The sequence below is a fragment of the Phalacrocorax aristotelis genome, chromosome 17, assembly GCF_949628215.1.
Source record: "Phalacrocorax aristotelis chromosome 17, bGulAri2.1, whole genome shotgun sequence".
Classification (NCBI taxonomy): domain Eukaryota; kingdom Metazoa; phylum Chordata; class Aves; order Suliformes; family Phalacrocoracidae; genus Phalacrocorax; species Phalacrocorax aristotelis.
In genome coordinates this window covers 11,209,149-11,232,854 of record NC_134292.1, presented here as the reverse complement: position 1 = coordinate 11,232,854, position 23,706 = coordinate 11,209,149, and the positions used below count along the sequence as shown (strand labels likewise).

The window sequence follows — 23,706 nt, the reverse complement described above, 5'->3', positions numbered from 1 at the left end:
GTTGCTCCCCCACAAACGAGCAATACCCCCGTCCACCCTCGTCCCCACCTAGGGAATGGCAGCAGAGAGTATGGGGGGGTCCTGTCTGTCTACCTGGAGATATCACGTCTACCACCCTCCTCACCCCTGCCCGCCCTGTCCCTCTCATGCTGCCTGGCCCCATGTTTCGGTGCAGTGCCCTGGACCAGGACTCCCTGCCCTGACTCTCATCTCCTGTAGCTTTGTGTGATGGGCAGAGGAGCAGCCGGCAGTGCCCAGGGCGGTCAGGGTGGAGGACCCTGCAAGAAGGGTCCAGCCAGGAGCAGCACAGCCCCCACAGCCTCATGGCACGAAGTCACCACGCTGGGTGGAAGTCCTGCTGGGACGGAGCCGGAGCTCAGGAGCGGTCCCCTCCTCCAGCTCAGCACAGGGGGAAACTGCAGCCAACTGTTCTCTTACAGACTGGCTGTTTCATGCCTACAAAATACCTGGCCAGCAAGATTTACATGTGGAGAGATTTTATGTGATAGAAATACATATTGTTGGATGAAAGCGCTGTGTTATCAGCATGGGAGCAGCGCAGCACAGGGCTGTGGGCTGGTGGTGGCCAGAGGGCAGCACAGCTCAAACCTTCGTGGGAGACTCAGGCTCAGAGACCCCCCTGCCGAGGCAATCCCTAAGGAGGAGGGTTGCTCCATTTATTTCTTCTGTTGCAGTCGGCAATGAGAGCGCAGCGCCGGTGACCATGGCCAGCTCTGGCTGCATGACCCCAGCCATGTCCCAGTAGGACACCAGCCTTCCAGCAACACCCCAGGGACTTCTCTCCCCAAGCTCCTGCTGCCTCCCACGTGTCCTGCCCTCCTGCAGGCCCTAGTGCCGGTGAGACAAAACTTGGAAACTGGCTGGAGGAAATGAAAGGAGTTTTTAAAATCACTTATTATTTTAAATGTCCATTCTCTTGGAGGTGAACTGGGATCTGATGGGAATCAAGGCCAGTGACAATGGCTGCCACCTACCATGTTACTATGTCAGTGAGGACTGCGTGTGTTTCTGGAGAGGGCAGAAGTGGGCTCTGTGTGCTTTGGGGATGCCATTTGCTGAGCTATTAATGCCAGGAAGTGTAACGATCGTAGGATGGAAGAGATTTCATTGCTCTGTTAGCACAGAGGTAGCATCTTACTCTGAGCAGCCCTGCTCAGGCGGTCGGCGGTGTGTGCTGGGGTCCCAATGGGTGGTCTGATCTGATGCTTCTCCCCTGGTCTCCTCCTGCAGAGACATTGCTTTGGTTCCTCCTTCTTGGCTGTGTCTTGGCTACGCCTGTGTGCTGGGCAGGCTGGGGTAGGCAGTCCAGGGCGGCTGCAGGAGAAGCAGATCAGGGCAGGTTCTTACTGCAAGCTCAGCCACCGCTGGGCCAGTACAAACACCTACGATGTGTCCTCTGTGTCCCTCTGCATGCTGCCAGCTGCCTCCTCTGCCTCCCTTGGGGAGCTCAGCGGCTGAACTGGGTGCAGCAGAGGAGGAAGGACTGCGAGGGCTCCCCAGGCTCTCCAATCCTCTGTCCCAAGCAGGGAAGCCCTGCAGAAGAGGGGCTGCTGGTGGCCTGGTGCTGGAAAGCCGCGGGGCAGAAGGTGACAAAGCGTGGGGGTAGTCCAGAGCATTCCAGGGAGGTGGGTGTCCCCTGGGGAAGCCCAAAGCTGGCTTAGTGCAAGGTATTTGCTAGCAAGAGAATTGGGTGTGCTGAGGACAGCGGTGGCAGCCACACTCCTGAGGCACTCGAGCTTTTCACAGAGTTGGTACCAGCCTCCTCAGGGGCTTGTGTGGAGGACGCCTGCAGTGGAACCATCTTCTGTCCTGCTCCGGCTCGGCACAGGGGTGGGCAGGTCCCTGCTGCTCCTGCAGGAAGGAATGGGACATTCAGTACCAGGCCAGGAGCTCGGCTCAGCCGGTGCGTGGGCAAGGACGGGCTCTACCTGGGCAGGCTGTCCTGGCACTAGAGCTCAGTAGATGGTCCACCACCCCGAGAGCTGCCATTTTCCGCAGCATCCGGCACATGAAATGCCACATATGGGCACTTCTTCACATTGAGGCACACGAGCTTCTTGAGTGATGCTGTCTTAACTATCTCAAAGCCAGTTGCTCCACCGAATGTACTGGGTTTCCAGTACTCTGGGGAGCAGATGGGGTTTCCAAGAAGCCCCTTCAGGGAAAATGGAGCTCCGATCTCCACCATGCTTTCTCCAAAAATACCGTTGGGATGGGGTTTTTCAAGCAGCAAGCCCACATAGAACTCCAGAGCATCGATGTCTCCATACAGCTCTTCCAGCTCTGCTGCCTTCTCTTCCTCTCCTGCATCAAATAAACATCAGAGTGTTTTAGCAAGGGAATCACCCCTGGCAAGGCCTGGCCTTGCTGTGGGTAACAGGAACGTGGCAGCATCTGCAACCCAGGCAGCGGCGAGCCCGGCTCCCAGGCCAGGCACTGCCCTCTGGACCGCTTGTCCTGCCTCGCAGGAGGAAGGACCCCTGCAGCCAAGCCTTGTCCATCCTGGTGCAAGGGTCACAACCAGGCAAAGCTTGGCTGGGCAGGAGCGGCTGCTCTGCTGGGCAAGCCCAGCGGCAAGCGGGCAGCTCGTGGTCTCGTACCCTGCTACGAGCGCAGAGTGTCTGTGCTGCCCCAGCAAAGCCCCAGGAGCTCCTGCGGCAGCACTGCAGCCCTACCTGTTAGCTCCTGAAAGGACTTGTAGGGCTTCATGCCAAACCTCTTCCGATACTCGTTAAATGGCTGTACCCTCAGCTCTCGGGATTCCTTGATGACCCCAACAGCTACTTTCAAGATGTTGGCATTGATGGTTTGTCCCCCACCGATCTGGAGGGTGAGAACACAAGAAGGAGCATGCATGAGGCACGAGGCAGCACTGGCATCTGCTCCAGGGCAGCCACGGCACAGCCCCACCACCCCGCACTAAAGCATCTGTGTCCTGGGCATGGTGTCGGGGAGACCAGCACATCATCGCAGCAGGAAGAAGAGGGAGAATCACTGGACATTGCAAAAAAAAAAAAAGCTGTAGAGCAGCTAGGGTTAAAGCTGGTTGTTTCCAGGGTGGGTCAGGGAACAGCACAGAAGCGCCAGATGGATGGTGACCCACCGGCCTGGGAGGAGAGATTACAGGGGTTTGGGGTCACGGGGAGGACCCAAACACCAAAAGAGCAGCGGGTCTGCACCTCAGCCTTGCTACTTTGCACAAGAAGAGATGGTCAGAAACATAGATGTAATCGCTTGGAAGAAAACATCCATGTGATGGCAGCAAAGAACAGTGCCAGACAAGCTGCTCTCATGCCCAGGCTGCTCCACAGCCTGGTCGGAGCCAGGAGATCCCGGCTTACTGCAGGCTTCCTTGCGCCACTGTGATGTTTACTACGGAGTCCCGAGAAGAAGCAAACTGTGCTGCCAAGGCCCAGCCTGGCTACGGTGCTTGGAAGGAGGACTCACAACGTGCATGTTGGGCAGAAGACTGTGTGACAGCGTCCCACTGCCAAACAGGGAGGTTCGATACCGGTGTGCTACAGGTGCGCTCCAGGCACTGCAGGGACAGGCGATGCCTTGGACTGGAGCTTCGTGCAGCGGAAGAAGAGGAGCTCGAAACCCCTCCACCGCCCTGTGAGCCCCAGAGCTGGGCTCCTCCTCCCGACAGCACAGCAGCGTCTGCCTGCATGGAACCATGAGCATCCCTCCCGGGGTCCCGCAGCCCCGGTGCTGGCAGGGAGGGGAGAGCAGGACCTTACCCTTCCTGCAACCTGCTTGGAAAAGGACTCCACCAGCGCCTCCACACCGTAGTCCAAGAGCATGGAGGTGTTGTAGAGGAACTGTTCATAGTTGTACTTTTCTCCCTGGATGATGAAGAAGTCGGGCATCAGCCCATGCCAGTGATAGAGCTGGTTGAACTCCACCGCAATGCGATTCCGGTACTGGAACTGCATCCCAAACAGCAGCTCGGGGTCGAACTTGAGGCTGAAGAAGTACCCACTGAGATGCTGGACGTAGTCTTCAATGACAATCTTAATGGTCTCCCCTGGGCAGGAGGCGAGAGAAGCAGCCGTCAGCTGGGAGCAGCAGGAGCCACTGGCTCTGTACCCCGAGATGTTACCTGCATGCTACGGCAGCACCTCTCACCTCCCATCCACCACCTGGGACCTTTCTGACTACGGGCTTGTTGCATTGGTCGGGAATTTTTCAGTGAATTATTTTTTTCACCAACAAAGGTCAGTCTGCCAAAAGTGAAATAGTTTCTGAGGAAGGTGACCTTTATATGCTTAGATATAAGGTGGTGACATGGGTCTCTCCTGTATTTTGGTCAAAAATTATATTTCTTGAGATTATAGTAAATTTATAATAGAACATTAAAATGAAATAATTCAAAACTATGACAAAATTATTACAAATTAAATTTTTTGATGGACCAAAGCCAATTTTGCTATACAGACCAAAGACAACAGTCCCCAGAAGGCTGCCACAGAAACTCCTCCAGCCTCTAAAGACAGACTGGTCATCACCCTCAGAGATCGACCAGTGCCCAAGTCCTTGGTGCTTGCCCTGGGAGGCGGGACACAGGGCTCCATGGTGCCCATGCCCTGCGGCACCACCGGTCCTCACCGATGAGGATGAGACGAGCCGTCTGGAAGAGCTGCTCATCGCTCCAGGTGGGATGCTCCCGTTTCAGTATGTCGCAGACGCGGTTGTGCTCACGCAGCCAGAGCGTGGCGTACATACAGAGCCCCGGCAGCAGCCCAAACACCTCCTGCCCCATCGCCAGCTGCTTCTTCTTGGGGACGGCAGGCGGGTAGACCATGTGGACTGGAGCATCAGTGACTGGGGGGGGGTACACCTCTCCATCCACCACCTTGGGGAGGCAAGAACAGGATAGCAGAAAGGGAGGAGGGAAGAAAACTACCCCAGTGAAAGCCTGCCCAGCTGGGGTCTGCCTCCCTGTGGGCACCACGGCCACATTCCTGCAAGCGCTGAGCAGGACAGAAACATCCCCCTCGTACAGCCCCAGCTGCAGGACACCTGCTGCCATCAGAACAGCTCGACCCCAAAGCTCACCCCCCTGATACGGCACCTCTGGCCAGCAGCCAGCGAGGGCAGTGCTCCACACAGGGCACGAGGGCTGGGGTCCCCTGATGCTCCTGGGAGTCTCTGGCCTGGCAGCTGCCAGAGGGATGTGGGCTTCAAACAACCCTGGACCACAGGGCTGAGACATGTTTCAGCCACACCAGGTGGTACCTGGAATTTCAGCTTCCCGTCTCTGAAGAGTCGCAGCTGGTGCTGCCGCTGCAGGTTGTCCCCATACACGTGCCCGAGATCCACCTGCCAAGACAGCACGGCATCAAGGCTGCTCCAAAACACGGTGCATGCCCCGGTCCCCCTCCTCACTCCCCGCACACCCCTGTGCTCCCTGCTCCGGCACCCCTCACCCCGTGCCCCAGCGCCTTGGTGAAGCCACGTCCCATCTTCCCTGACGTCTTGAAGAACTGGTGGGTGAAATGTTGGGCGAAGAAGGCAAACATCAGGTTGGAGCCTTGGGGATCAGCTTCAAACTTCTGCCGCAGCAGGAACCTCTCTGCCAGGAGCTCGGGTTCAGGGAGCTGCTGCTTGCCTGTGAAGGATGGAGATTGAAGATGTGTGCCCAATGCTGATCCGGCCAGGTACCAGGGCTGGCCGTGGGGCTGTCAGCAAGCACTGCCATGCCTCCTGCAGTGCCAGACACTGACTCATATGCACGGACACCTTACACCCCTCTCACACAGGCTGTGACATGCCCCAGCAGCTCAACCTGAGCTGTCCCAGCAGCACTTTGGATGCCATCAAGCTCCTCCTGCCCACGGGGTCAGCTTGGGCAAGACAGCGGTACCACACAGCATTGCCAGCGGTGCCTTGCCGACGTGTCCATGGCAGCGAAAGCTCGGACACGGGTGGGTGGGAAACACTGATGCTGCACCGGGTATGGCACTGGGGTGCTGCTCCAGTGACTCAGCCCCACGCCAGGCACCGCGTGGTGCCAGTGCCCCCGGGCCAGCACGTACCTTTTGTCCCCATGGGCGTCGGGCAGTTGTCCGGCACGGGCGGGAGGACACGAGTGTAATAGCTGACATTGGCGTAGGCCTCCCAGCTGATGTAGCCATAGTCAGAGTTGAAGGTGGGGGGGCTGGGGATGAGATTGGCACGAACTGAAAGGAGAGATGGGGTGTCACCACTGTGGGGTCCAGGGCATGGAGCAGCACCTCACGGGCTCTGCCCCCAGCCCCCGCCTGCCTGCTTGGTGCTGCCAGAGCCCTCCCCTGCCACCCCGAAAACCAGAAAGGTACAGGCAGCAGACACATGCAGGCATCCCAGGCTTTGCTCCGAGCATTTTAAAGGCTGCAATTCCCCACAGAAGCGGAAGGCTCATGCTAATGGTCTAAGTGGTTTCTTGGGTGATGATGACAACAACACAGAGTGGCAAAACCAATAGCCAGAGCTTTGTGAACATATCACTGTGGCTCCAAGGGCTGGAACCTAAGTATTTATGCAAAGTGATGGATGTGGGGACATGAATAATAAGGCCCAGCTCCGTATTTTCACAGGCTGCTTTCCGTGCAGCCCTTTGGCCCAGTGACCATGGCATCCCAAGAGCCACTCGTGTTTTCCAGCTGGCTGGCAGCCCGGCACACGGTTGGGGGTGCACAGGCAGCCCCGCCTGCCGACCCCCTGCGCCCGCTGGTGCCTGGCTGGGCAGCTCCCCCTGGCAGGGTGACAGGGTGACAGGGTGACGGAGCGATGGGGTGACAATCTCCCTGTGTCTCCTGGTGAGACGACTCAAGCCCCATGCCCACCATGCCCATGGGAGCTGCTCAGCATCATCACAGCCATGATGCCCCCACCCACACCTCTGCTGATGCCCGGGAGACCCCGAGTCCTGCTGCACCCTGAGACGCACTCCAACCCCTCACCTGTAAGCACAAGCCTCATAAGCGTGTCCCTGATGAAGGTGCTGTTGATAATGTCCCAAAACCACCTGAAGTGGGTCAGGATGAAGTGGTAGAAGGCAGGAGTGGGCTTCAGCAGGTCGTGGAGGCGTGTCCAGAGCTCGGCTGGGGGAGACAGATCAAGCAAGTGGCTCACCCTGCTAATGAAGCCCACTAACGGCCCCAGCCCACCCACGCTGTTGCTGCTGGTGAGAACGTGTGCTGCAGGTGCAGTGTGCCACCCTGGGACCGACCCATGGGTGCCAGAGGTCCTCCGGGCGAGAGGGACTTACGGGAGGTGCAGTTGTCCCCGAAGTATCCCGTCCGCGTGCAGTCACACTCGTATCCTCCCAGGCCGACCCTCACACACACACCTTGGTTCTGGCAGGGGAAATAGCAACAGGGGTTCACTGCGGGGAGAGAGAGATAGAGACATCAGCATCCAGCCGCCGTGTCACCGTGGCTCCCTGCCCCTCACGGGGTGACGCTGCCCCAGGCACAGCCGAGCTGGGTCCAGCTCAGGGAGACGCACGCTGGGGGTTCTCCCTGAGATGAGGTGCTCTGATGCCAATTGCCTCTGTGAGGTGCACCTCAAGTCTGGTGGCAACAACGTGCTGCAGGAAGAGGGCAGGCAGGTGCTGCAGGAGCCGAGCGCTGCCCTGACCATTGCAATATCAGGCCTGCAGTAGATATTACTGATCAGCTTTTCTGAGCAGTATTTTGGGCAAGAGCATCATTTCAGCACTGTCCCTCCTTCCTTGTAGAAGTTAGCCGTGTCTGAAACACCTGGGATTGCCAAAGGAACTGTCTGCACCCCGCAACCATGCCTGGGTGCTGCAAGCCCTGGCCCCAACACCACTGCAGGGCCACATCACAGCGGTCTCCTGCACAGCTGGGGGTGTAGCCTCATGCACAGGGGGCTACTGTGCCCCCAGAGCCCCAGCGTGGGATAAAGCAGTGCAAACACAGCACTGGTGTTAATAATAATGGCAATTGTTTGGGCTGAAGTTTGGTTTGGCAAGTGGCTCCTCTTCCCTCACTGCCCCAAGCGGATGAAAAGACGTGACCGCTGGGCTCGTTCCCCTGCCTCCCGCTGGGCCCCTTCCTCTGCCACCTTCACGCCCCAGCCTGCAGGCACAAGATAAGGGCCCCTTCCCACCCGCTCCACGGCACTGCAATCCCGTGAGACAGGGTGAGACAGGAGCAGCACTGCCACTGAGTTGGGTCTGTCCCCACAGAGCCGGGACGGAGCCTTTGTGCCAGGAGAATAAAAGTGCCAAGAGGCAAGACCCCCTGAAGCACACCTGGCTGAGGGTTTCGGTGCGCATCGGCAGGACAGCGGTCACCAGCCCCATGGGGATGCACAGCGCTCAGGGACAGGGCTGTGTGCCACCACCACATGGTGCTCAGCTCCGGTGCCACTGGCTGCGGGGACGGGGACGGGCAGCACGCCCTGAGCACCAGAAAGGTCCAAGAGCCATTCCTGGTGAGCCCAGTGTTACGGCTGATCAAGAACGGCTGCTCCGTGTGGTCTATGAGCTCACCAGGCCCCTGCCAGACCTGGTTCAGATTCTTCTGGAATTTGGATACAGGTTCCAACACTGGAGAAGAGGGATGAGTACCCAGAATAGAAACCACATTTTTTCCATAAGAAATTGCAGCTAAAAATTAACATATTTGAAAAATAAAGCTCATTTTGCAAAGTTGCTTACTCTCCCAGCCAGCCACACACTTGGGACAAGGCAGGGGCTGCCTAGGAGCCTGGGGCTTGGCCGGCAGCTCTGCCCTGGCTGCACTCAGCCCTGTGACCCCAAATCCCTCACATCATCGTGGCCGGCTTGCAAAGACGCGTTCAGCTCCCAGCCCTTCCATCAGACTGCCTTTCATCTCAGATCTTTTAATGTATCCAGATGCTATTACAGACCCAGGCGAGAGGCAGCAGGCAGGTTCTTATTTATCTCAGACAAATTAAGGTCAGACCACCCGTTCGGTTTTTTGCAAGATGGGAACTTTTGCAAAGGGGGCTGTTTTGCAGCGCAGCTGGAGCATCCTCCGGGCTATTCCTGCGTCGGTAGCTCTTCACTCAACTCTTCCACAAACTTTGCAAGCACCTAAGAGAGCAGCCGCGTGTTGTGCCTTGTGCAACCTGGGGGGATGCAGGGCTGCCCGCAGGCACTGCAGCCACAGAGCCAAGAGGATGCTCTGTGCTGCGGGTTCTGGCACAGCAGGTCGTGTCCTGCCCTGTCTCTCCAGCTGACATGCGGAGTCAGAACTTCACTTTGCCAGGGGGTCTCCCCAGCGCGGGATCTGATGGCATGTTTTGCCCAAGCGCTCCTCCAAGGCAGGTCTGGCAGCATGCCGGGCTCAGCTGAGCTGCCTCCTCCCTCAGTTCACAGCGGTGTCAGTGCTGCCGGATCCCAAAGGTGGAGCAGGAGCCGCATGTTCCAGCCAAAAGGGTGGGAGGTGGACAGAGCATGTCCTGGCCCACAACAGGAAACCCCCTTGCATCTTCTCAGAGCCTCCCTCCCGTGGCAGTTTGTGCTTCTCCCCACCCTGGCCAGGAATCCTGTGCCTGCCCAGCCGGGATGGCTCCAGGTACAGGGAAAGCTTCTGCCAAGCCTCCACGCTGGAGTGCAGCCCTCTCTTGTGATGGCAGAGCTGGCGAGCACGTTCCATCACTGCTGAAAAATGCCAGATTTTGGGGACAACATCCACCCTGCAAACTGCAGCCAAAGCAACCTGGGGTGAATCACGGCTGGGCTAGAACCGGGCTTGTTTGATGGGACATGGCTCCACAGCCGCAGGCTTTGAAGATGATGAAGTCTCACGCACTTGTTTTTCTGATTCATTGAGGTTTCCTCGGGCCCACAAGCTGTTCACAGCACAGGCAGTGCAGCCAGATTGTCATCTGCAACCACTTCTGGCGACACCACGAGCAAGACAAGTGTGCCAGAGCCACAGCTGCATGCCACATGGGGCTTGGCAATCCTCCTCCCTGCACCTGAGCCTGGCTGCTGGCCCCAAGGACAGGCTGCAGGCAGGTGGCTGGGCTGGCTGGAGGGAGTGATGCAGCCCCAGGGCTCTTGGTGTGGCAGCAGGGTCCCCTGTACAGCCCAGGTTGAAGCTCTGTGAGCCCCATTGCGGAGGGGCTGTGCTGGGAGGAGGCAGTTTGCCAGCAGATGAAACAGTACTGTGGAATGGCTGTGGAGAAGATGGTCAGGTTTATTTTGCAAGAACACTTCTACAAAACTACACCCCTGAAGGCAAGCCAGCAGCCAAGGGAAATATCTGCCAGAGAAAACAGAGACACACCATGGGACTGGCTTGGGTCTGCTCACAGCCAGAGGAAGAGTCTACTGAGAGCAAACATCACGGCTCAGAGCCAAGGTGCAGCCAGCAAGGAATCAAGTAGAAATGCTCTAAGCAGCAAACACCAAGTGAGCAGGAGATCCCAGCCTGAGCCCAACATCCTGTTATTTGGTCTTCAAGAGAGATCTGAAGGCTAGATTAGGGCTGTGGTTCTCCCAGTGCAGCACTGGGGAGGAGCAGGAGCCCAGCCTCTCTGCTGACAGCACCTTGGGGCACGGTGCAGTTCCCTTAATTCCTCAATTCCTTAATTCCTCCCTCCCTAATTAAGGCTTGGAAGAGAGCCACCCTTTCATGTATATCCCAGGTATCTTCTCCTTTTCCCCCACATAGTGAATTTGCTTTGATCCTGGCATGCAGCAGTCAGCTCCAGGGGTTGGTCACAGCTGTGCCATGCCAGCACACATCTGTCCCAGCTGCTTTGGGCGTGTGTGTCCCCAGTGGGTCCCCAGGCCCTATCTTGTGCCCAGTAGGACACACGGATGCTGCTTCCAGCTGTCCTCAAACCCCAGGAGGAGCTTCTGGGGGAGATGAGACCCATGGTAGGACATGGCCAAGTCAGAGAGGAACAGCACAGGGCTGTCCCTTGCCTGTCCCCACCACCTGTGGTCCAGTCCAGCAGGTGACAGCCAGGTCCATCCCATGGGGTGCCTCCTTTCGAGCACATGTGCCTGATGGGCCCTGCAGCGGGGTGCCGGCCGCCTCCCCAGCACCAGCCCCCTCCAGTGCTCACTCCTGCTGCTCCTGCTCTAACCCTGCAGCCTGAGGCTGAGAAGCCCAGAGAGAGCTGCAAGGTGGCTTGGCCACGCTGGCAGCACCAGCCTCACTGTCTCCGGAGGGTCGACTTGCCGCCTCCTGCCAGGTCACACCCTGTCTCCCAGAGTCCCCCGCAGAGCAGGCACGGCCACCCTCACAAGAGCCATGGCCATGGGGCCTCAAAGTGCTGCAACCCTGGGTCGCGTTCCCCTTTCGGACGTGTATGCTGCTGAAACAGGGAAGTCCCCACGTCAGGATCACTGGTTTTGCACAGGACCAGTGGCTCCAGCACAGAGAAGCCCCTCCTTTCCCAGCAGGGTGGCTGCGGGAAGGGGGCATGGGCAGTGGGAAGGACAACATGCCCCACTCCAGCACCCACCTCTGCCTGGTCAGCCCAAAACCTGCTCTGTTCAGGCCGCTCCTCCCATGGTCCTGCTTCCCCTGCAGCAGCGGGGTGCCTGCTTGGCTCCACACACCCAGCCTGTGCACATCTTGGGGGCTCTTGGATTTGGGCACATCACTTCCCACAGCGGTGAGTAAACCCGGGCAGGCTGAGGGAGACGGGATCACCACCAGTGCTGTTCACAATGCAGGTGGCCGGAGCCCCGCTGAGGGATGCAGCCCACATGCCTGGTCTGGTTTTGCTGAGAACATTACTTTCATGAGGAACTGTAAAACCTGAAAAGTGCTATGAGCTTTGTGCTGGGATGGAGCTTTTCTGCAGGAGGAAGGTCATTTCACGGAAGAGGGACTGGACTCTATGCCCTGTTAAGGACGTGGAGGGAACTGCACTGTAGGGGCTGGGGATGGAGCTGGTGGGATTCAAGAGGTAATTTTATTCCACAACATGCTCCGTTGATGCCTGCCATAAGCAGCGTTACTCCTCAACACTCCCAAGTGCACAGGCACCCCGAGCCCACTGCGACTGTGCCGGCACGCAGCGAATGGCTGCAGCACATGGGCTCAGGAATGAACCGATGGCTCAGGCCACCGGAGCTGTCCCTGTTGCTCCCAACCCTCCACCCTCACCCCCAAACTACAGTTTCACGTGGTATGTGTTTGGGGAGAGTGGGGAAGGGCCCTGGCTGCCAGCATTCATGGATATTGCTGGGAGGCTGCAGCCGCTGGGTGCTGCCCCCCAGCCCAGTTGGTGGGGCCACCCTCGGGCAGCCGTGGTCCCGTCCTGCCCCAGGGGCTCGCAGGACGGCGGTGGGCTTGGTGGGAGCCCAGTCCTGTTGGGCGGCCATGGCCACGCTCGGGCCAGTGACGGCTCCTCCAGCCCCTGTGTGTGGTCCCTGCGTGACCACAGAGGGAAGTAGAGGGGAAGTTTGTTTTTTTTCTGCACGATTTAGTTCTTCAGTGAGGCGTGACAGGCCAAACCCTGCATCTCTGGGTGCTGCGGGGACTCTGCCCTAGGTGGTGTCCTCGGGGCTCCTGGACGGCGATGCAACGGCTCCTGCCTGCCCCTGCTTGCCCCTGCTTGCCCCTGCCTGCCCTGCTTTGCCCGCCTGCCCTGCCTGCACTGCCCTGCCTGCACTGCCCTGCCCTCCGCTCCGGGGCTTCTGCTCGGGCCCCACGGCCGGGGCGATGGGGACGACCTCGCCCCCGGGGACTCTGCAGAGCGCGGACCCGTCGGGCGGCGCTGGGCAGGGGCTTGGGGCGAACGCCCCGACCTCTCCCGGTGCCTCCGGGGGCCCGGGACCCCCGGTACTGCACCCTCCGGGACCAGGTCCCCCCGCATCTCCCGGTACCGGATCCCCCCGGGGCCGGGTCCCCCCTCCCTCCCCGAGCCCCTCCGGGGCCGGGTCCCCCCTCCCTCCCCGAGCCCCCCCGGGGCCGGATCCCCCCGGTGCGGGATGCACCGGCTCCCCCGGGTCTCCCCTCCCTCCCCCCGGTGCGGCCCCCTCCCCGCGTACCGGAGCCGTCGGTCGCGGCGCTCCCGGCGGCGCAGAGCAGCACGGCGTGGGCAAGGAGCAGCCGCAGCCAGGCCCGGCACCCACCGCCCATGGCGAGAGGCAGCTCCGCCGCGTCCCGCCGCCGCTCCCGGCCCGGCCCCGCCGCCCCCGCCCCCTCCCCGCCGCGCCTCCTCCCGCCCCCGACGGGACGGGGCCGCCTCCGATGGCCCGGCTCGTCGTGGGGGCTGCCCCGTCCCACGCAACCTCCCGGGGTCCCCGAGGCCACCCCAGGGTCCCCGGCCGTGCCCTGAGCCCCGCATACCCCAGGAGCCCCCAGCCCATCCCCAGTCCTCACCTCCCCAAGCACCTCCATAACCATCTTCTGGTCCCAACGTCCCCAGCATCCCCACGCCCATGTCCTGGTCCCCGTCTCCCCCGGCACTCACATCCTCCAGCATCCCCACACCCATGCCCTGTCTCGCCCTGCATCCCTATGCCCACACCCTGGTCCCCAGGTCCCCCAGGACCCCCATGCCCATCTTCTGATCCACAAGCCCTGGGGCACCCTGTTACAGCTTGGGCAGCAGAGTGGCTATGGGCTGAGAACCCAGCTCAGATTCCTCTGACCTACCATGGAGGCTGCCTTGGCAGTGCAGCCCAGCTGGCGCCAGGAACCAGGCTGCCCACAGCCATCAATAGCCAGAAAAGCTGAATTTATCAGTGAAACCATCACTGGCTTTTTCCTGCCTGGCTGCTTTGTCCCCCAGTGCCAGCCTGCTGATAGCAGGGACAGGATCCAGCCAGCCCAGCCCAGGCAGGCACCAGCTACCCCACGGGGGCTGAGTCCGGCCAGGAGAGGCTCCGCGTGTGGCTGGAGTGAGCAAGAGCACGATGGGCTGCAAAGCCGGCTGGGGCAGCCTCAGGGGATGTCCCCAAGCCTGGTGGCACTGCTGTCCCTCTCCTGTGCTGCTCTGCACAGCAGAGACCCCAGCGCAGGCCTGGGTGTTCTTCAAGATTATTTTGGGTTTTGCTGTCACCTCCTTGCATGGCAGCAGGAAGCCCCGGCCGGGCCGGGGGGTGCGCAGTTCCTGCACAGTTCCTGTGCTTGGCGTGGAAAGCAGCCATGCGGTGGGGATGGGGCAGGAGCAGGGTTGTGGGAGTGGGGCTGTGGGACCAGGGCTCACACTGAGGGGCTTTGCGGGGTTTCAGCAGCAGGGAGGGAGTGTCCCCACAGGGTAGGAGGCCTTCGCAGGTTCCCAAAAATGAACAAGGGCCACAGATACAGCTTCAGCAGGCAAATGCATCAGCCATGCAAACATGAACTCATTGGGCTCTTGAAGCACTCTTGTAAAGTGGGGATACTGGGGCCCGCTAACAAATATGCACTGGAAACGAGGGGCAGGTTTTGCTGTACGTGTGCGGTTGGTGCAGTTAGCCTGTGCCGGGGCCAGGGCTGCTCCTGCCTGCTGTGAGCCTGCCTGCAGGCAGCACCATCCCCCTGGGCACTGCGCGCCCAGCCCTCGCCCGGTCCTCTGGCCTCTGAGCCAGAGAGCAGCCAAGCCACCTGGATGGGCATCAAATATAAAGCCATGGCAGGTTGGGGGTTCAACACAGATGGATGGATTTCAGCAGGCCCTTGGGATGGTTTCAGCGGGAACACAGATGGACAGTGCCAAACACTCGCCGAAGCACTGCCCTGCCCCCAGCATCCCATGCCTGCGCACTCCCAGGCTGCAGGAGCAGGGCAGCACCGGGTCCCCCCCGCCACTACCACCACCAGCCCCACAGTGTTGCAGCCCCACAGAGAGCAGAGTGGTTTAACCTGTGGTGTGCATCTTTCCTCTCCATCCCTGCAGACAGCACCATCAGCCCCAGCTCCAGCCTTTACCCCTCCTGCCCTGCACCCAATGCTGGGTGCTATTGACTGCAGCATGTGGGACCTGGCACAGCCTGACTCCCCTGTGCCTCCCCCCAGGCTAGCCCTTGGGGATGTCCCAGCTCCAGGAGCTCTCCTGCATGCTTGCAGCTCCGCTCCCTTCCCGCTCATCAGGTTTTAATAATTGTTCTCTTGCACAAGACGGGAAACGGTTGCAACAGCCCCAAGGCTGGCTGTCTCGCCGGGCTGCTGAGGAGCTCTCATGGAGGGGCTGCCCTGAGCTACCGGGAAAGGGAGGGGGCTGCTGCCAGCAGCTGCAGGGCAGGGGGTGGCCCAGCTGTCCCACGCACCCTCACCACTCCTGGAGTCTTGCTCGGTACCCAGAACCCTCGCTCCAGGCACTCAGTGCCACACTGAGCGGCTCAGCACAAACCCATCAGCTACCGACCTCCCTGCTGCCACCCTGGCTGCCAGCAGACCTTCCCGCCTCCCCTCCTTGATGGCTGTCTGTCTGAGCTGCAACCCAGGATGTCTGGCCTCATGTCCCAGGACTGGAGCCAGCCCAGGTCCCCAGATGGGTCCCTGTCACCGGCCAGGGCAAGGGCAGGCGGCGCTGCCTGGGCATCATGGTGGGACCGTGTCCTCGCAGCCTCCCTCGTCACGAGCACGAGGCCGGGGCCACCCAGGCCACGGAGGTGCATTCATGGATTTGCCATGGCCTTGGCAGTGTGGGCGCTGGATCTGGCCAGCAAATGCCCCAACATTGCTCTGTAGCAGCAAGGGGAAGCTCCAACACAGTGCTGCCAACCCCCATGTTTGCACCACTGCCATGGTCCTGGGAGAAGACAGGAGGAAACCAGGCAAGTAAAAAGGTGTCCTTCTGCTTGATAAAACTCCTCAAAGGAGCAAGGGAGGCTCTTGTGGGACAGCAGCATCAGCAGCTGCTGCCTCTGCAGCACGCACAGCGTGGGAAAAAGCAGCCTCTGGGCCAGCTCCAGTGTGGGGGAGTGCCGAGCGGAGCCCTCCAAGTGCCGGCACCACTCACACCACGGCAGCTGGCCCTGGCTGGGAGCACGGGTGCTGTGGGGCCCCAACCAAGCACCACGCACGCGATAAACAGGCCAAGGGCCAGCCACATCTGGTGGCTCACAGGAGACTTCCCTCCTCCTCCCTGCTGCAAGGAGGGGGCTCTCCCCTCCGTGGTCCTGGCGCAGGAGCTGGCAGGGCTAGGGGAGGTGAGCAGTATGAGGGGTCTCCCCAAGCCTCTTGACCCCAGGCTTAGGCTCTGCGTGTGGCCATGCTGTCACCGGTCACTGAGCCAGAGATGGAGCATGCAAGTTCCCAAAGTGCACAAACAGCCCAGAGTCTGCACCATGAAAATAAACTCACACAAGTGGCTTTGGAAGAGCAAAAGCCTCCCTGCAGTCAGGCGGATGCGGGGCTGAGGGAGGTGTATTAAAAGAAGTGTGGCCAGCAGGTTGAGGGAGGTTATCCTCCCCCTCTACTCAGCCCTAGTGAGACCACATTTGGAGTGCTGTGTCCAGTTCTGGGCCCCCCAGTTTAAGAAGGACAGGGAACTGCTCGAGCAAGTCCAGTGGAGAGCTGCCAAGATGATCAAAGGACTGGAGCATCTCCCTTATGAGGAAAGGCTGAGAGACCTGGGTTTGTCCAGCCTGGAGAAGAGAAGGCTGAGGGGGGACCTTATCAATACCTATAAATATCTGAAGGGCAGGTGTCAGGAGGATGGGGCCGGACTCTTTTCAGTGGTGCCCAACGCCAGGCCAAGGGGCCACGGGCACAAGCTGGAACATGGGAAGTTCCACCTGAACATGAGGACAAACCCCTTCCTTGTGCGGGTGCCAGAGCAGGGGCACAGGCTGCCCAGAGGGGCTGTGGGGTCCCTTCCCTGGAGACATTCACCCCCCGCCTGGACGCGGCCCTGTGCCCCTGCTCTGGGGGTGCCTGCTCAAGCAGGGGGTGGGATGGGATGATCTCCAGAGGGCCCTTCCAACCCTGCCATTCTGGGATTCTGTAGGGGTGGGTGGCTGCTGCTCCTCCAAGTGCAGGACAGCAGCAGGGACGTACCTTTGCCGCGGCTTCTGGGAGCGCTCCTCCCCAACCAGCTACCAGTGGGACATGGCAGCAGGATGGATGGCTGAGCGGCAGAGGCACCCCGGGGTGGATGGGCTCTGGCTGGAGGGTTTCAGCACTGAGCACCCAAAATCTTCTCAGGGTTGATGCCCAAAGGTCGTGCCGCTCCTCCTGCGTGGTGCGAGGACCTCACCATGCCTCGTGCTGCACTTTTGGCTGGCTCCTGTCAGCCAGCCCTGCACCGGTCTCATGCTGCTCTTCTGCTTTCACAGCAGCTGCCATAGACATCAGGATTGCAGTTTCACCCCTTTTTCTCCCATGGATTCTGTCCTCCTTCTGGAGGCATTGCTGGAGTTTTGCTTCCTTTTTCTTTCCCCCCAGTGCAGGGGGGACATGACCGTGGCCCCACTCTGGCTCCGTCCACCTTGAGGCTGTTGGCACTGCCTGGCGATGTGCCAGCACCGGGTCTTGGTCTCTGCCGGGAAGCAGAAGCTGAGCAGGACGGGTGCGGGAACTGCCGCAGCAGTCCTGCTTCAATTTAAAGCAGAGGTGATACCCCAGCTGCGGGGTGCCCTGGGGTGGGGCTGGTTTTGGACGCACATTGCAGCCATGCTCGGATGCAGCCAAGTCCCTCCAGTGGAGCAGCAGCTCTGCCCGCACGGTGCAAGCCCTGACACAACGGTGAGAGGTCACTGCCATGGCATGACCCTGTCCCGAGCCCCTCCGTGTTCACATCCCCGGGAGGAGCCGCCAGGCCTGCGGGAGCCGGTGCTGCCGGCCGCGTCCTCCCGTAGGGAGGCAGCAAAACACCGTCTATGGCAGCGCGGCACCGGCCGGGGCTGTTGGAAGCACCGGGAGCCACAAAGCACCACCGATGGTCCTGAGCTGCTCTGCCTTTGGCCACCCCGCGGCGCCTCTCCGGCCCCCCAGCACCCCTTTCCCCCAGGTTTGGGGTGATACCACTTCTGTGAGCCACAGTGCCACTGGGGTGGGAGAGCAGGACTCCAGAGCCTGTGGGCGGGTCGGCACCCAAAACTCGTCCCCCCCCACGCCATCCGCTCAGGGGTGCTGGAGCTGTGGGGACACCCCCTGCCATAGCCCCGCAGCCATGGGGTGGGTGGTGAGGTGGCAGCACAGGGAGCCCTCCCCGGGCAGGCGAAAGGCCACGTGGTGCAGATGTGGACCCTGGCCGAGCCCTGCACAGGGAATGGAGCCATGGGGCAGCTGGGTAGGGGCACCCCCACGGCCCCCCAGTCCTGTGCTCCAGGGGTGGCTGTGCTTGGAAGAAGCGTGTCCCCCAGTCCCAGAGGATCTACATGGCCCATGGAGCGTCCCCTGGCCTGCCCCATCCTTGCACATCCCTGAGAGGCTCCGTGGGTGGGACGTGGCTCAGCGGGTGGATGCTTGACCATGGGCTGCAGGGGCTGGGCAGAGAACAAGGAAGCCAAAACTCCTGCTTTTCTGCCTTAAGGTTAAGAGGTGACTGGTGCCGAGTCCCCCATGGGAAAAGTCCCTGACAGCTGCAGGTATGTCAATCCAGCACAAAGACACAGCAGATGCTGGCAGCTGGAGACCCCTCACAGGGTATCGGTCTGGTCTGGTTTGCCCCGTGCTGGGCTCAGGGGAGCTGTGGGGGCACAGAGCCAAGTGGGGCAGCGGTGGGGCACCCCAGAGAATGATGCTGTCCCTGATGGCCGAGCGGGGCTGGTGACCCCTTCCCCAGCTCTGCTGGGCAAGGCAGCAGAGGACCCAGCATTTCCTCTGGCACGGGGAGCTGACAGACGCTGTTTGGGGGGCTACAAATCAGAGCTGAAAAGCCAGGGTTGGACAGGCTGTCTGGGAACTCGTAACCTGAGCCCCAGGAAAGGAGGACTCAGGAAAGCGCTTTCAGCAATCATATTCATCATCTTCAGCTCAGACTCATTAGGCTCGCGGAGCCCAGCCCCGCCACCGCCAACGCCTCCCGCACGCAGATAGAGCCGCCGGCTCAGACAAATAAATGCTTCCAGCTTCCCAGTGGATGCAGCAGGTCAGGGAGCATCTGATGCCAATTATCTGTGGTGTAGGGTTCCCCAGCCGGACTTGCCTGCACCGTACAGCGAGGCAGCTCCTGCGCTCCGGCCCTCTTGCCCAGGTTTGCCCTGACCATGGGGGTGCTCGGCCCACCTACACAGCCCCTCCGATTTGGAGCGGCCCCATGGATCACCGTCTGTTCCCCGTGCCAGGAGCCATGGGGGCAGCCAAGGGGGGAGAGTTTTAGTCTCCCATCACAGAGGCAAGAGCAGCCTTGTGCCACCATGTTTTGGGCTCCTCCATCCTAGGGTCAGGGACCAGCGCAGGGATCACCCACCCGAGCATTTCAGGGGATGCTTGAAGGCCACCTCACTGCATGGCCATCCCCACCGTGGCTGGCTGTGCACAGCACTGGGTGCCAGTGTGTCACTGCCAGGGTTTAATTCCCCCAGGCCATTTCCTCCCAGGCTGTCCTGCTCACAGCATGGTGTGGCAGGGACCCCTCCTCCCTGCTCCCAGGGTGCGGGGCTAAGGGTGGAGAACTGGAGAACTGGCCCGGCTGGCGCAGCAGGCTTGGAGCCGTCTGGGTGGGAAGCATGTCAGGGCTGTGCATCACCGTGTGACACCGTGTGGATGCCCTGCACCTTGCTGTGCCCACCACGTGTGTGTCCCAGCAACCCAACTTCCCCGGGACATCTCTGGGGCAGCACATCCCCATCTCAGTGTCTGAGTGGAGGGAAGCCGTGGGACTCTCCATCGGGTTCAGGTCCAAAATTACAGAAGGCCCCTCCATGGAGACACCTGGATGGGGCTGGGAAGGGACTCCAGGGACCAGGCACCCATCTGAGCGGTGCCGGCAGCCGGCACAGCCACGCAGCTTTGCTGAGCGCTGCAGTTAAATGGGCGCGGGAAGCTCCGCGTACTCCGTGGCTCTTCGGGGCAACTGCATGTTTCCACTTCTCCAGGCTTGGGCCAGCCTGGATGTCCTTAATTGTCCAAAGGTCAGCGTCCCTGAGCCCGGGGCCACGTGTCGGAGGCACCCCGGGCAGGAACCTGACACGGACTTGAGTCATTCGGGATCAACGCTGGGGGCCAGGAAATTGCAACGGACACGAACCTAAATATGCCGCACGTCCCCCCAGGTAATCAGGGGCTGGGCCAGATTCTGGCTGACAGCTTAAATGCCTTAATTCCTTGGCCGCTGCAGTTTGAGGGGGTCCCGTGTGCTGTGGGCTTCTCCCAAACGGCCTCTGAGCTGGAGATTTGTCTGTAATTGGAGGCATGTTGCATTCCCCTGAAAGTAGCCAGGTCCCACTGGAGGGGGGCTGCGGGAAGGCAGCAATTTCCCTTATGGAATTATTTACCTGATTAGAGAGTTTATTTTATCAAAATTGCTTCAGAATGGGACTGCTCAGTGTGTCCAGCACAGGGAGCTCCCCCGGTGGGGCCGGTGGCCTGGAGACAGGTAATTTGTGTGGTTAATGGGACTAATCCACCAGGCAATTACACCAATAGATTTCACGGCTGCAAAGTGCTCTGTTCCCATTAATTAAAAATCTGTTAAGAAGATTAGCACGTAAAAGTATCAAAAGAAACCCAAGAGTTTCTTTCCCCACCGGCCCCCAAAGGCGAGTGTGGGAGTGCTGGATTGTTTCATTAGCGCAAAAATTATTCTTTCAAAGGTAAGGGCTTTACATCCAAAGTAACCACTGACAGTTTTCCCTGACTTCCCTACCAAGAGGGTCTTTATGTTTAATTATAGTTTGTTTAAATTAGCCCTGATTGTTCACGTGGAGTGTTAGTTTAAATATATTTTGACCGTGTGGTTCCCGTGCGCCCTGCCGAGGAGGGCAGCCAGTGCGAGGAGGGCAGCCTCCAGCTGAGCCCTGCGCCCTGGCAGGTGCCCCCACCACAGGCCTGGTGCTTAGGGCTGCCCGGGAGGAGATGGGGGTCGGGGGGGGTCCGAACCCGGCATCCCCTGGTTGGGACAGTCACGTCAGAGCAGGAGCTGGGGATGGCGGCACCCGCTGTTGGCACGGGTTCAGCTGCCAAACCCAGCTCTGCAGCAGGTGCTGGGCTGCGGTGGGCACCTCCCCAGCATGGTGGTCTGCCCGCACCCCACCAGTGGCTTCTCCGCCTGCAGGAGCCCTCTGCCAGCACCACCCGCAACCCACAGCACCCGCTCCCGTCCCCACGCCGCCGCTGCCGCCGTCCCAGCGCTGCTCAGCCTCTCGCTCGGCCTCCGGTGCCACTCCTGGCCTTTGTCCACAGCCAGACACTGCGCAAAACAAAAGCAAATCCCCCGGCAGCTGAAGGTGCCATTTTTACGGCTGGGCTGAACAAGGAAGTATTTTTTGATCTCTTAAAAATCCTGAATATTATCTGACAGTTTATCTTGTTTCTCCGCATCCGTGTCTTTGCAGCAACGCCAGCTCATTTACATGTGTATTGCGCCTGCCTCCACGGGTGCTGAGGTCAATTGAAACTCAAGAAAAGAGGAGAAATTTATGCAAAACTGTTGATTGCATTTGTATGTAATGAAATCATCCAATATTCATCTGACTATAGACTCTAATCTGAAAGGAGAAGTGAAGGACATAAGAGTCACTGGAAAGCAATAATGAGCTTCTGTAGTGATTAAAAAAGCACTTGAGCTTTCTGAAAATCCAGCCAGAAATCGTGTCTAATCAACACGGAATATAGGAGGCAGAGATTACATTGATACATTTTGCAAAGCTCACTGTAGAAAATGTATGCGAGCTGTAAACTCTGACATGCCATCCATGGTCTGTTTTATACAAATCCGGGCGGCACACAATCAGCGCCCGGGCTCATCCCTGGCACAAAGCAATCTTGGTGTCTCTGCTCGATGACTCACAAGGAGCGCAATCACATCTATTTTGAAGAGCAATGTTGGTTTTTAACTATGTCGAGAGCTTCCAGCTTCCTCGGAGTTTTTTCTCCCTTTCGCCGCTGCTTTGCATTTCCCTGCAGTGGCAGGACCCGGCCCGGGAGGTGATGGGGGGCCAGTGCCCACCCTGGACCCTGCCGCTCCCCCCTCGGCGTGCCTGAGCTGGTTCAATGGCTCAGGGCAAGCCGAAGCGTCCCGGCAGGGCTGAGCACGGCTGCCCAGGCGGCCCCAGGGAAGGGTGGGGGACTCTGCCTGGGGCACAGTAAGTGGGATATGCAGAGGGGCACCATGCATGCTGGGGGTGCAACCCACTTTGGGACCACCAACCCACCGGGCTACGGCGGCGCTCGCAAGGCAGGAACCTGCCAGTGCCCTGAATCCATGTGCTGTTGGGAAAGGGCCCCCGGCAAGTGTGGCAGGATGCGGAGAGCCCATGGCACAGCTTGAGAGGGTCCAGCCACAGCTTTCCCTCACCCCCCCTGCTCTGCCCCACACCACACAGCAGCACTTGTGACTGAAGCCAAGCTCTTTGGTAACTGAAGCAGATCACTGATATCAGAGCCACATTACACCCAGCCCAACCACTTTCTGGCTCACAGTCCCTTCCCCTCCTGGGTTATTTGGCACAGCTGGAGCTCCTTCCCCACCCGCCAACAGCATCAGCTGCAGCTTATCAGCTCTGGGTGCAATCCAGGCTGGAGCTAAGTGAGAGGTTCCTGTTGATCTCTGTGGAGGAGGTCTTTGGAGCAGGTAGGTCCTGTGGTACAGCTCCCAGTGCGGAGCACCAGAACAGCAGGTGGTTTGTGCAGCAAAAGGGAGAGCGGGACCTGCCCAGAGCCACACTGTGCCAGCGAGTCGCAGTAGGTGCAGTGAGCGTCCACCCTCTTTTCTCCTGGGTGGTTTACAGCAGCTGTCAGTAGCTGCCTGTGCTGTGGCCGTGGCAGGCAGGGGGTGGCCTCCTGCACCAGCATGCTGCCGTGCACCTGGCTGTGTGTGGTGGGTGCTGCTGTAGTCCTGTGGGGCTGGAAAGTGCCAGGGCTGCAGCTGGTGCTTTTGTCTGCTTGTCCCACGGGGCAAGGGAAGGGTGGGAGTGGGGTGGGCCATGGTGGCACGGCTCCGTGGGCTCATGTGCTCTCTGTACTGAGGGTGAGAGCAGGATGGGCTGTGGTGGCATGGCTCCGTGAGCTCATGGGCTCTCTGACCAGGGGTGAGAGCGGGATGGGCCATGGTGGCACGGCTCTGTGGGCTCACGTGCTCTCTGTACCGGGAGTGAGAGTGGGATGGGCCATGGTGGTGCAGCTCCATGGGCTCATGTGTTGCCTGCACTGCTTTGCCTGTACTAGGGGTGAGAGCTGTGGGTACTGCACCTGCTCCTGGCTGATGCAGAGCACAGGGGTGAGGTAAAGATGCAGACAAATGGACCCCCCAAACCCTCCCCTGATGTGGGGCCATCAGCTGCAGTTGTTTGGAGAACAGGTCCCTGCCTTTCTTCACATTTAAAAGCTATTTTTGCACCTGGCTTTGCCTCATGAGTGTGGCCAGCCCTGGACCTCCTCCTGCTGCCTCCCAAAGGCACAGGCTCTGTTGGGGACAGGTGGCTGAGCTGGGGACAGGCAGCTCCATCCCCAGCCTGGTGCTGGTGCAGTTTTACCACTAAGTTTTAATTTATTTGAGGTGGAGATGCTACAGGATAAGGAATACCCGTAAATACTTGGGAAACTCCTCAAACCCTCAAGCCCAGGCTGTTGCTGGGATGCTGAGGCTGCGACAAGAGCAAAAAAAGCCTAGTTGATAAATGTCAAAAGAAATACAGTCATC

At 59.8% G+C, this 23,706-nt stretch overlaps 1 protein-coding gene across 1 annotated transcript; it reads right to left on the bottom strand.

The window, feature by feature from the left end:
- Window positions 1–480: 480 nt before the first annotated feature.
- Window positions 481–13,157, bottom strand: PTGS1 (prostaglandin-endoperoxide synthase 1). Its single transcript, XM_075112264.1, has 11 exons — window positions 13,019–13,157; window positions 7,274–7,390; window positions 6,966–7,106; window positions 6,060–6,203; window positions 5,451–5,632; window positions 5,260–5,343; window positions 4,630–4,876; window positions 3,762–4,048; window positions 2,697–2,844; window positions 1,950–2,325; window positions 481–1,872 (listed from the first exon to the last, which is right to left on the bottom strand). The coding sequence occupies exons 1-10, from the start codon at window positions 13,107–13,109 to the stop codon at window positions 1,970–1,972; spliced, it is 1,797 nt and encodes a 598-aa protein (XP_074968365.1). The 5' UTR covers window positions 13,110–13,157; the 3' UTR covers window positions 481–1,872; window positions 1,950–1,969.
- Between the last annotated feature and the right edge of the window lie 10,549 nt (window positions 13,158–23,706).